General features: G+C 38.1%; 2 protein-coding genes across 4 annotated transcripts in view; both read left to right on the forward strand.

Annotated features, from left to right (window-relative positions):
* HSF5 (heat shock transcription factor 5) overlaps nt 1–5,178 on the forward strand; it is a 34,703-nt gene extending 29,525 nt beyond the window's left edge. Inside the window, exon 6 of the mRNA XM_046677491.1 lies at nt 5,102–5,178. Within this exon, the coding sequence (XP_046533447.1) occupies nt 5,102–5,172 (71 nt within the window). The 3' untranslated portion in view covers nt 5,173–5,178. The remainder of the gene's footprint in view (nt 1–5,101) is intronic.
* Nucleotides 5,179–9,954: 4,776 nt separating this feature from the next.
* Nucleotides 9,955–12,900, forward strand: part of RNF43 (ring finger protein 43) — a 59,856-nt gene continuing 56,910 nt past the window's right edge. Inside the window, exons 1-2 of one of the 3 annotated variants that reach the window (XM_046676555.1) lie at nt 9,955–10,509; nt 11,455–12,195. In XM_046676555.1, the coding sequence (XP_046532511.1) occupies nt 11,944–12,195 (252 nt within the window). In that variant the 5' untranslated portion in view covers nt 9,955–10,509; nt 11,455–11,943. Of the gene's footprint in view, nt 12,196–12,900 lie in introns of all 3 variants that reach the window. The other 2 variants (XM_046676554.1, XM_046676556.1) reach the window with 2 other exon arrangements.

The raw sequence follows: 12,900 nt of genomic DNA on the forward strand, positions 1-12,900 counted from the left end.
AAAATATTTGCTATCTAGCTCTTTACAGAAAAAGTTTGCGTACTCTGTGTCTTACTCTGTTCGGGCTGCTATGACAAAAATACCTTACAATAGGTGGCTTATAAACAACAGGAAGTTACGTCTCACAGTTTTGAAGGCTGGGAAGTCCAAGTTAAAGGCGCCAGCAGATTCAGTGTCTGGTGAGAGCTTGCCTCCTGGTTCACAGACAGACATCTTGCTGTGTCCTCACATGGCAGAAGGGATGAGGATGAAGGAGCTCTCTGGGATCTCTTTTATAATGCACTAATCTCATTCATAAAGGCTCCACTCTCATGACCTAATCAGCTCCCAAAGGTCGCACCTTCTAACATCGTCACATTGGGGGTTAGGTTTCAACATACGAATTTTTGGAGGACACAAACATTCAGTCTGTTGCACCCTGTATTAGAAAGTCCTTGGGGCTGGCCCCGTGGCCGGGTGGTTAAGTTTGCGCACTGCACTTCGGTGGCCCAGGGTTTCACCGGTTTGGATCCTAGGCGCAGGCATGGCACCACTCATCAGGCCACACTGAGGCAGCGTCCCACATGCCACAACCAGAAGGACCTACAACTAAAATACACGACTATGTACTGGAGGGATTTGAGGAGAAAAGGCAGAAAAAAACCCAAAAAACAAACAAAAATTTTAAAAAAAATAAAAAGAAAGTCCTTCTTGTTAGCTTCTGATCTTTTCACAGGGCTGATCACTGATGACCAGAGAAGCTTTAAGAGAGTAAGGAAGGGCTGGGCCTGTGGCTGAGTGGTTGAGTTCATGTGCTTGGCTTTGGTGGCCCAGGGTTTCGCCGGTTCGGATCCTGGGCACAGACATGGCGCCACTCATTAGGCCATGTTGAGGCGGCATCCCACATGCCACAACTAGAAGGACCCACAACTAAAATATACATCTATGTATTGGGGGAATTTGGAGAGAAAAAGCAGAAAAAAACCCAAAGATTGGCAACAGTTGTTAGCTCAGGTGCCAATCTTTAAAAAAAAAACAAAGAGGAGGTACTTTTGGGGAAGACTCAAAATAGACTAGTGTTCACTTTAGTTCTTGTAGATAACCAAATGTTGTTTATTTTGATAGATACTAAACTTCAAGGTTAAAGTATTAATAATAGGAACCAAATGTAAAATTCCTGAAGTATCACTGAAATTTCAACTGTCACTATCATTAAAAGTGTTTCCCTTCAATGAGGTTCCAATTCCCACAATACATTATTTATGGTAAAAATAAGAGAATTTCATGAAATCACCTCTAAAGACTCCTTTGGCCCCAAATTCTGAAACACTATAATTCTCACATTAACTGTTGGAATGTCGTTATGTTGCTGAGTAGCCCATTGAACAGGGGCATCCTGTATTCCAGAACTTATCAGTGCCCTTCTGTAACGGAATTATTTTGAAAATTTGTCTGCCCTTTTTAAGAAGGGGCGTCTTCTCACACTTGTAGCTTTCTTTGAATTTCTTTTCGAATAAGAGACTTAAGTTGATTAGGTATCTAGATTGCATTGATTTCAATAGATGGGAATTTTGTTAGAAGGAGGCTGTTAATCACCGTCATTGCCAAGCTGCGTGTAGGCCTTTTGAGCACGGGTTGACTTAAGGAAATACCTTTTGGATCAAAAATACAAAGAGGTAAAGAAAATTAGACTCAATCTTGTTCCTCCAATTTCTATACTGATATTACCCTAAATTAAATATACCCAAATATTAATCTTATTGTGGAAGCTACGCTTTCTTATGTTCTCATCGAATATTTACTTTATAGCTAAGGGAAGCTGAATGTTTAAGAGCAAAGTTCAATTCGTTCCTAAAGAAAGGGCTTCCCATTTTGTAGCTATTGGATTATGGATGAGATTTCATGAAGGTGATAGCCCCAAAACCCTAGAAGGTGCTCTCGGGAGGAATTAAGATTCCTGAACAATGCTCTTGTCCCCTGAGCTCTTTCAGTTCTCAAACCAGTTTGGCTCTTGTCATTTCCAAATACTTATCTTCTCTGATGAGTGTGCAAGATGCTCTTCTGAACGGAGTCATGTAAATGTCTAGTAGCAGCAGGCTAGTCTATGTTTTTTTGTATTTTTATTGGTCTCTATATGCTAACATTTTGATTGACTTCTTTGTTAATGAAGGAAGCTCACTTTAATAAAATTATTATATTTAGATGCTTGTTATTAGAAGCTGTGTGCCAAATGCTGCTTTAAAGCCCAATCATTAAGGTTAAGAGGGTTTGTTGCTCACGCTACTTACTATACACAACTCATTACGAGGCTATTACAGAGCCATATAGGCTATTGTTATTTTAAACATGCCTATCTTTGATGTGTTCTTGTCTATGATTTGAACCTATCAATATGATAAAGTCTTAATAAGCAATTAAATAAATAGCATTTGTTCATTGAAAAAAAAAGGGTTTGTGTCTTTTGTTCTTCAGTCTACCTCCCCATATGAAATCTGTAGTTGATTCAATAGTCTTTACCTTTGTCATTGTCAAGAATTCTTGCTCTGCTTTCAAAGTTGGGTCACAACTGTGTCTATTCATATTCCAAAAGCTTATTTTAGTATTTTCTGTTACCGTATGGCCTGTCCCTCCTGTTCTAATAGATGGCTGAGGTGTTTAGAGAGTGATCATAATTAGGTGTTACTCCTTCCATGTCTTTTGGTCAGCTTTTAAAAATCCTAATGCCTAGGGTTGCACTCGATACCAATTAAATCAAAATGTAGGAGGGCAGGAGCTCTAGAGATCAGTGTTTTTTTAAAGACCCCCCAGGTGATTGCAATGTGCAGCAAGGGTTAGAAACCACTGGCTTTACCTATTAGCTGTATAGTGTCTATTTACTCCTCAGGATTAACTAGATGACCTTGTAATAATGCATTTTAGTTACCTGGAAAAAGAATGTTATATAAACATAAGCTACTACTGTTATTATCACTTATTATTTAGATTGTAAAGAAGCCATTTTTGTGGTAAAATATACATAACAAAATTTACCGTTTTAAACCATTTTTAAGTGTACTGTTCAGTGGCATTAAGTACATTCGCATTGTTGTACTACCATCACCACCATCCATCTCCAGAAGTTTTTCCATCTTCCCTAACTGAAGCTGCATATCCATTACACAATAACTCCCTTCCTTGCAGCCCCTGGCACTATTCTACTTCCTGTTGCTATAAATTTGAGTACTCTAGGTACCTTGTATAAGTGGAATCATACAGTATTTGTCCTTTTTGTGACTGACTTTTTTCAGTTAGCATAATGTCTTCAAAGTTCATCCATGTTGTAGCACGTGTCAGAATTTTCTTCCTTTTTTAAGGCTAAATAATATTCCATTGCATGTATATACCACATTTTGTTTATCCATTCATCCATCGATGGACACTTGGATTGCTTCCACCTTTTGGCTATTGTGAATAATGGTGCTATGATCATGGATGTTCAAGGAGCCAATTTTAAGTGATAAACTGATGGTCTGTTCTCCCTGTACAGGATGCTTATCTGGATAAATTGCTTGTTCTTTGTTAATGGGTTGTAGTGTAGTTCACCAGATGGGCAAATACCTGCCCCTAGTGTAACTGGTCTACCTTTTACAAGATATGGCAACAATTACGTACTGTTCCAGATACTTTCTAGATTTTCTCAAAGGTGGTAGTAGAATTATTTCATTGACTCAGCTCTCTTGCCCAGGCTGTGGATCAATCACTACAAATAGAGTGACAAAAGTCTGTCTATGTCTAGAATGAAATAAAAGACTCATGCTGTCTAGTTTAGTGTAAGTGTAAATGCTACTAGGGCAAAATTGTAAGCTTAAAAACCAACCTAAGACTCCTTGGTCACGTTGCTCTGGAAATGGTAAAATAATTAGATTGAGTCTAGAAGCCACATTAGGATCCTTTTATTTCTGCCTGTGTTACTCAGGTAGGCCATTTAACTCTACTACTATACCTGGTCTTAGCTTTTTCTATTACTAGAACCTAGTACCTGAGCTGAGAGCTCACTGTTTTTACTTTCCATTATTTTTTTTTTTAAAGATTTTATTTTTCCTTTTTCTCCCCAAAGCCCCCCAGTACATAGTTGTATATTTTTAGTTGTGGGTCCTTCTAGTTGTGGCACATGGGACGCCGCCTCAACATGGCTTGATGAGCGGTGCCATGTCCACACCCAGGACCTGAATCCTGGGCCACTGAAGCGGAGCGCGCAAACTTAACCACTCGGCCATGCGGCCAGCCCCTACTCTCCATTCTTAATGAGCCAGTCTTTGTTGCTTGACCTCAGGGAAGGGTATGCTTTTTTTTTTTTTTACAAACAGTTCAGCTAGGTGTTTTTAGAAGAGATCAGCTGTGTTAGTCAATAAGTATAAGTTTTATGGAGGCAATCAACTTTGGAAAAGTAGTGATTACTTATTTTAATGTTGTATTTCTGAAGGCATTGCTTTTTCATTTTTCCACAACCCACCCACCTAACCTTATAGCATTGAAGAAATGAATTTTAATTTGTGTGTGTATATTTCAGTTTGATACTTTTTCTTAATTTTTCATTTATAATAAAAGGCAATTGAGGGGCCGGCCCCCGTGGCCGAGTGGTTAAGTTCGCACCCTCCACTTCGGTGGCCCAGGGTTTCACCATTTTGGATCCTGGGCATGGATGTGGCACCACTCGTCAGGCCACGCTGAGGTGGTATCCCACATGCCATAACTAGAAGGACCCACAAGTAAAATATACAACTATGTACTGGGGGGATTTGAGGAGGAGAAGAAAAAACAAAAAGATTGGCAACAGATGTTAGCTCAGGTGCCAATCTTTAAAAAAAAAAATAAAGGCAATTGAAAAGAGACTTGGCCACATCACTGAAAGGATAGAAACTTAAAACTTTGTTGGTCTCTTTGGGTTAACAACTGGGCTGCATCTGTGTCCTGTAGAGGTGCAGAAATGCCATAAAGTTGAGAATCTGATGAAATGATACAATTTTAGAACAGTTCTACAGGTGGAACATGAGTGACTTATTCTTCTTGTCTGAAGACTTGTCTATGGAACTCTACAGTCTGAGAGGCAAAGAGTGAGTAAACAAACCTTCTTTCTTTCTAGATCTTCATCTGCTGGTGGACGTGGCTTGCAAGCAGGAGCACTTTCCAAAGGAGGAAGAATTGAAAGAGTGAGGAATGGATGGTAAATGTGACATTGTGCACTAGCTGTAGCTGGAGGCAAACTAGCCTTGCACATGACACACTGTTGGGATTTTTTCAGTTCTGTTAAGGAAAAAAAATATTTTTGTTTTGTTAATTGAGAATTTTGTTAATTGAGAATTGGGAATTTGGTATTTCCTACAGCTGTTCTTTTCAAATTATTTACCCTGAAAACTACTAAACATGCAGCAGTCATTCTTTTTGCTGCCCAGATCCCTTTCAAATGAAAAGTCTGGCCTTCCGTACAGTCAAGAAGCATCTGAAAACTGCTGCATCTATGGTACTGGAGAATAATCTGTGTGTGTGTGCTGCTTTGTCTTCTTGCTGCTCTCAGACTGTACTCAACACAACTCCAGTAAGGAGTTCAGTCTATCTGTGTCACATCACGGTGTGATCCTTTTAGAGAAGATTGTGTGAGAAACAAAGGCATTTGAGGTCACCAAGATCACAGGTCTAAATGGGTCAGGAATTCCAGGGAAGAAACTCTGTGAAAGACCTAATTTTCTGAGTGATTAACCAGGAAATACTCTTACTTCCTAACCCAGCATTCTGTTTCAAGAGCAAGGCATCCGGACTTGGATCATCCATCACACTTAACAGCCCCCGATTCTTTTATATTAATGGGAACATTCTTCTATTTTCATATCTTTCTTTAATTTTAATGACACATTATCATAAATGGTAAGAAAGTTTTGTTAATCTATCACTTATTTAAGTGTCTTCTAAAGAAAAGTATTTAACTTGTTTAATATAATTGTATTTATAAATGCTGGTAGATTTAAAAGTTTTAAAGCTTTATATTTTTATTAATATTGCAGGATAGAAGGATAAAGGATACATGTGTAATATTTTTATTTTGAGGGGGAAATGTACAATGTGTGAACAAAAACATTAAGAGATTTAACACAGTGTTTTCTTATTTTAGATTTTTACATTCAGTAAGTATAAATTCTCATCTGTATTAGATATTGTGTGCAAATTTTGGGAGAAACCGATTAGTAGTCATTTAACAGAAGCTATACCTCTGATATTTTTAATAGTTTATGTCTGGTTTAAGCTTCTGAGAGAATTTTGGATAGTGGGATAGAGTGTGGCATTTTTATCTTATCTCCTCTGTAGGATTCTAAATTCGAGTAGTAGAATTGTGGGACTGGTTTTTAGGAGAGGTATCTTGGATGTCTAGTTTCCAATGGTTGATCCCTCATATGCTCATCCAATGATAGCAAGAAACTTTCTGATTTAAAGCCTTTTAAATAGACTAGAACTTTCTTACTGGATTCTGTTTCATTTTTCCTAGTAAGCACTGCAGAAACAAAAGAAAAGCCTAGGAATATGAAACTTATTAAAAAGAAAAGGCACTTAGTGATATGACATAAGTACTATGCTAGCCATTGTGGGTGTAACAATTCATTTCTTAAATTGCATTGTGCCTTCCCAATGATGTCAAACCCTAGAAGTGTTACAGCAATAGTAGTTTTTTGGAAAAGAATGAGCTTTATATTGGTCTGCAGTGACTCAGTTTAGATATGAAAGTAGGTTCTGAAAAGTGACCTCTTTGGTCCATCTGATTAGATTAGTTGATGTCCACGTGATGGGCATTTATTCATCTTTATTTGCAAGGTTTAAAAGATGAGCAGATCATCAAGACTCCTACATCTTTTGGCCAGACTATGTATTTTGGCAGAGTATGTGAAGAGAAGACCTAATTTCCGAATGAAGGAACTTTGCCTTTTCTAAGTCATGTTGAAAAACTGATATACTGCGTAGGTGATATTCCTTCCCTTAAATATGCCTTTCTCAGCCTTGTATATGTTGAAAAAGATATCTTCTGAGGAACATGTATCAAGCAGGAATCTTGGCATGGATTTGATTTCAGTGGTTTTCAGTCATAATGAAATGCCTTTATCAGCTTTCCAGACTTTTTAAATATAGGAATACAAGAGACCAAGGAGCTGGATCTCCTGCTTTACTCACATGCCTGCTACCTATCAGCTAAAACTGTCATCACTGACTTGGGCAAAATGGCAGAAGATAAAATAAAGTCTTAATGTGAAATAACCAGTAGGGTCTGACATATACTAACAAGGTTCCTGACTAGCACCTCAGTATTTTAGCACCTTAAGCACAATAAATTTCAATCAGTCAACAATAAAGTGAGTGTTTCAACTAGATTTGTTGTCTTGCTTGTTTTTATGTTTACTGTTTGACTGGTGATCCATAGAAATCTCAGTTATTATGACTATTAGTCATAATGGTAAAGTTCAAAAGAGAATGTACTCTGTTTTTCAAAGAATCTGACTTTAAAAAAAACGTGTCCTGGCTTTTTTTTTACATTTGCATGTGAATAGAGATTGAATCTTTGAAATGACATTAAGGATAAGGACAATTTTTGGACATGTTTATAGAAACCTAGTGTTTTGGAAAAAGATGAATGGTCTTCAGTAACTTTAGTCAATCCAGATGTGAAAGTAGATCCTGAAGGATGATCTGTCTCACGTGTAAGATTGCATAGTAGATGTCAGTGAGATGGGCATTTCATTACCATAGTGATGGCATCTTTATGACATCTCTGTGGAAGTTGTGGTGAGGAGTAACTCCAAAACTCTGAAGCTGGAGAATAATTTCTCTTGCTTGTCAATTCTAGTGGCTTAAATAAACATGGTGTATCAGTGAACTAAACTACCTAGAGCTGTTTGGTTTGATCCTGAGTATCTCAAGGAACCCAGGTTCATGATACATATTATTATCATTCCCAGATCTCAGAGTTTCCTCAAAAGAGGGCATCCACATCTATATTTTCTTCCTTTTTTCAACTAAGTGTGTCTATTAACTCTTATGTTTAGATCTCTCCATCCCTTTGCAGGTTTCAAGCAGGAACAGGTGAGGCAAAGTCCATTAGTAGGTTACTTTTTGTTTGGTTTAATTTTAAAGATGTTTTTGCATATATCAGATATATAATAATGTATATTTTGCATTATTTATGCTGTACTGGTACATGACATACATAAATAAAAATATAAAACCATGGCAGATTTAGTAAAATTCTCTCCAGAAGAATTAGATCTATTCCTGTTCTTCAAAAAGGAGCTATAAAAGATCTATACTTGCATTATGTTCTTAAAGTCCAACCAATAAAGAAAAAGTGCTAAGTAAGAATTTACTTTAGGGGCTGGCCCCGTGGCTGACTGGTTAAGTTCACACCTCCACTTTGGCGGCCCAGAGTTTCGCCGGTTCGGATGCCAGGCACGGACATGGCGCCTCTCATCAGGCCACGCTGAGACGGCGTCCCACATGCCACAACCAGAAGGACCCACGACTAGAATATACAACTATGTACTGGGGAGCTTTGAGGAGAAGAAGGAGAAGAAAAAAGAAGATTGGCAACAGATGTTAGCTCAGGTCCCAATCTTAAAAAAAAAAAAGAATTTACATCAGAATTTATCTCTGTGCTCCAGGTTAGTTATTAGGCCTAAAATACCAAAACTATCCACATAAACCTTCTTTATGGAAAAAATGCTCAAGGTGAATAGACTACTCATGCTTTTTGCTTTCAGAGGCATATCATTTAATATTTACAACAAATCTACAATGTAATTATCCACATTTTACAGATGATCAATTTGTACAATTCATTTGTACAATTTAAAAAATTTTTAAATTTTATGTGCTTCTTACCACAATTTAAATTTAAGCACATAACATAAATCTTAACCATTTTTAAGTATACAATTCAGTAGTGTTAACCACATTCACGTTGTTGCACATTTGTGCAATTTGGAAAGATTATTGGCAGCAGGTCAAAAATAAAATGGCCACGGTCAAATACAATCTGGTAATTTGAAAATTCAAATTTTAGAAACGTATGTTGGAAACTTTTCATTATTTCTAATGACAAGGTTACTAGAAGGGTTATAGTTCATGAATGTGGTAATAAACCAAAACTTAGTTTTCTTTTTGCCTATACTCTTCTCATTAAGCATATGTATTTTGCCCCTTTGCTTGTATTTATGACATAGACTTACCTGCAATCTTACTTTGAGGGCATAGGTCTGATCCATAGGATTATTTCATCTCACAAAGATCTAAGAAGAAAATAACAGATTCTAGACCTCTGACGTCAACCTGATCTAAAAGCTCCATACAGGCATAGTTTAGAAAGAGCTACTGAATTTAAGTTAGTAAAAGTTGAAGAAAAACTATGCATAAAATGGACAAGAGTTCTTGCCAGAGTAGCAGACATAGGACAGCAATAAATCAGTAAGTGTTTACAGCACAGGATCACTTTATTCTGGCTTTGTGCCATTTATAGACACTAAAACCCGGAAAGAGCAGAAATCCCTTTGAACTTATATTTGCAAAACTTTGTGTCCATTCTTTTATCTTCTGAGTTTCCTTTATTTCTCTTTATTTCCTCATGCCACCATCTATCCTCTCTTGGGTACAGAATCGGCTCAGGTATCTGTTTGAGTGGCCCTGATTTACATGTGGTAGCTTGCTTACCCAGAGAAAGGTATGGAGGATTGAATTGGATGCAGTTTGGCTGTAGCTCAATAGAGGGAGTAGAGGAGCTGAGAGGGAAGCAAGAGCAAAAGAACGTGTCTGGTTAAGTAAGTGTGCGCGCACCCAAGCCCGTGCCCTAGCCTGCCAGGAGGAGGAGGGGCCAGAGGGGGTGGTGGTTGCCTCTGGCTGCTCCACCCTCACTTTGTGTCAGCAGGTAGAGAGCGTGATTGCAGTCCCAGGGGAGGGAGTCAGAGCTAGAACACCAATTACAAACCACAGGCTTCCTCCTCTTGGGAGCTGATCCAGAATTGTCTTTCTGGAAGGGAAGCACTCGAATCCTTCCGAACTTTCCAAGTCCATCCATGATTCAGAGATATTGCCTTCTCCCCTTGGGATTTTCTGTGTTCCTGGTAGTGAAGTGTTGCTGATGTATTTGCTACTTTGCTTCTTTTCTCTTTCAAGATTTGATCATTTTATATGCTGTTCGGGGAGAAAAAGAACTTTTGTTAGAAAGGAAATTTCAGAAATGAGTTTGGATCCTCTATAAGTGTGTTTAGAGTTCTTGGGGACAGTAGCTCTAACCTTGGAGTAAGTTTCTGCCTTTGACCTGCATGGATTATTTTTTCAGGCTGCGGAATTTCTCGGCACCTACCTGCAGTGTGGGGTTCTTGGTTTGGTTGCAGAGTAAGAAGGTGGAAGAATGAGCTGTACTTGGTTAAGCAGTTGAAACCTTTTTTGAGCAGGATCTATAAAAGCATAATTGAATTTGTTTCACCCCCGTGGATTCCAGTGGGCCCGGCAGCGCAACAGGTTTGCAGATTTCTTTTGAAATTGTTTTTTTTTCCCCCCTCCCTCTGCCTCAGCAAAAGAAAAGAATCTATATAACAGGTTCATGTTCAATTGCTTGGCTTTTCAGCGCTTATTCTGAAGACTTTATACGATTTTTTAACTTGACCTCTGAACACAGCGGGCTTTGTGGTTGAAGTGCGTTTATATTTACTTAAGGGTGCACATTTTAAAATCTTCAAATAAGATTTCGTTTGTACAAAAACTCAAATTCTCAAGTGTGCCTAGAAATAGCACAGATCTACTCTCCTCAGGCTTATTTTTACTTTTTCAGGGTGTTCTACTTAGAGCCTGTAGACTAATCACCTCCCTACTCCCCTAGCTTTAATTCCCCACCCCCTCAAGGAATTTGAAAACGTGTTAGGAATAGTCCTTTGTTTTACTTATGGACCTAGAAAATTACAGATTATAAGAGCTGGATAATAAAGTAGTTTCCAAAAGCATCTCATGGGAAATCAAAGTGCTTGGCATTCTCAAAAAGGAGAATAAAAGCTGGAATCTCTAAGAGTGAAAGGAAAATAAAGATAGAAATATGCATTTTAACTGGGAAAAATAATTGGAAAACTGACCTTTTCAAATATTCTTCTAATTATGAAAGTTAGAAAAGGTTGTGATGCTCAGGATTATCCTGTAATATGTGAAGGTATATAAATTAGCGCTTAATTTATAAGCAAATTTAGGTAGAACATTTAAAAAATTATAGTATATTTAAGTTCATGAAAAGTATTATAAATTCAGTGGGCCTAGAACTTTGACTCCACCGAAATACAGTTTAATGTGGACACTTTTATGAATACATGTTGTAGCATCTTTGGATATCTCTCAGAGGTAGCCTGAAATATTGTTCTCTCTCCTTCCCCATTAAAAAAAAATTCTCCTGTGATCTGACAAATTTTGTGACTTAAAAAGGACTATCTCTTCATTTTCTGAGCTGGAGTTTTCCACTCGCACCTTCGATGCACGGCCTTAGTCGTCTACTTTGCCTTGTTTTGCTCATTAACATTGGGTTTAGTGGCTGGGCAACTTGATGCATATGGAAGACCAGCGCCAAGTGATCTGACATAATAAAAATTCACGTTGTGACATTCAACCTCAAGCAAAGTTGGAAATTCCATGGTGAAGTGGTGGTATCTTTACTAATCATAGTGAAGATGGGAGAAAATGACATACCTGCAGCAGAAGTGGGCTGAAAACCCTCTCTTCCCTGCCAGATCAGGAATGCCACCTGTTCTTGGGAATATACTTTAGAGAAAGGAAGGGCCAAAACTACGACTTGGCTTTCTGAAACTGAAGCATAAATTCTCTTTTCCTCCATTTGTCTGGATCTGAGAACCTGCGTTTGGTATTAGCTAGTGGAAGCAGTATGTATGGCCGAAGTGCATTGCTGCAGCTGGTAGCATGAGTGTTGGCCACCAGCTGCAGCTGGCTGCCCTCTGGCCCTGGCTGCTGATGGCTACCCTGCAGGCAGGCTTTGGACACACAGGACTGGTACTGGCAGCAGCGGTGGAGTCTGAAAGATCAGCAGAGCAGAAAGCTATTATCAGAGTGATCCCCTTGAAAATGGACCCCACAGGAAAACTGAATCTCACTTTGGAAGGTGTGTTTGCTGGTGTTGCTGAAATAACTCCAGCAGAAGGAAAATTAATGCAGGTAAGGATAACTTTAATGATTTCACTTTCCATCTGTTTAAAATATGCCTTTCTTCTTTTGTCTCCCAAACCAAATACCATATAAGGGCTTCTGCTGCTTAGTTTTCTATTTGTTCCATCTTTTAAGGATATTGCTTTATTGGCATTCTAAAGCAAATTATTAATTTATGCTTGAGAAGAAACATATAAATCCTGTGTTTTAGAATATCATCTGCTTATTTTTAATTCTGGAATTACATTGTCTTTTTAGATATGCATAATAAGAATTTTCTTTGCAAGCGATGTATTCTGGACACTGTTTTTTTATAGATGAAATATATGGGCTTGTATTAAATTGACCTGAGGACTGTACTTTATGTACTGTTTAAATTTGAAGTGATCATGAAGGAGGTTGATTTTAATGGTCAACAGCACCCTGAAATCTAGAATGCCCTTGGAGCATATTTGATCACTGTGTCACTTTTAAAATTCAGTCAAGCTTGAATGCTACGGCTGGCTTTATACCACGTGTGGCACCCTATTGCTAAGCCCAAAATGGAGAGGACTGGATTACAAAATGGACACAAGGTGTAAACTTGCCTCCTCATCACTTTGGTGTTGTCTACACATAATTATATTATTTTCAAAGTTTTTAAATTTAACATCTGTTTTTTATCGACCCACACAGTTTTTCAGACACAGTTTCTTAGGCTTTCAGTGTGTGTTT

This window comes from Equus quagga, chromosome 11 (genome assembly GCF_021613505.1).
Source record: "Equus quagga isolate Etosha38 chromosome 11, UCLA_HA_Equagga_1.0, whole genome shotgun sequence".
Lineage (NCBI taxonomy): Eukaryota > Metazoa > Chordata > Mammalia > Perissodactyla > Equidae > Equus > Equus quagga.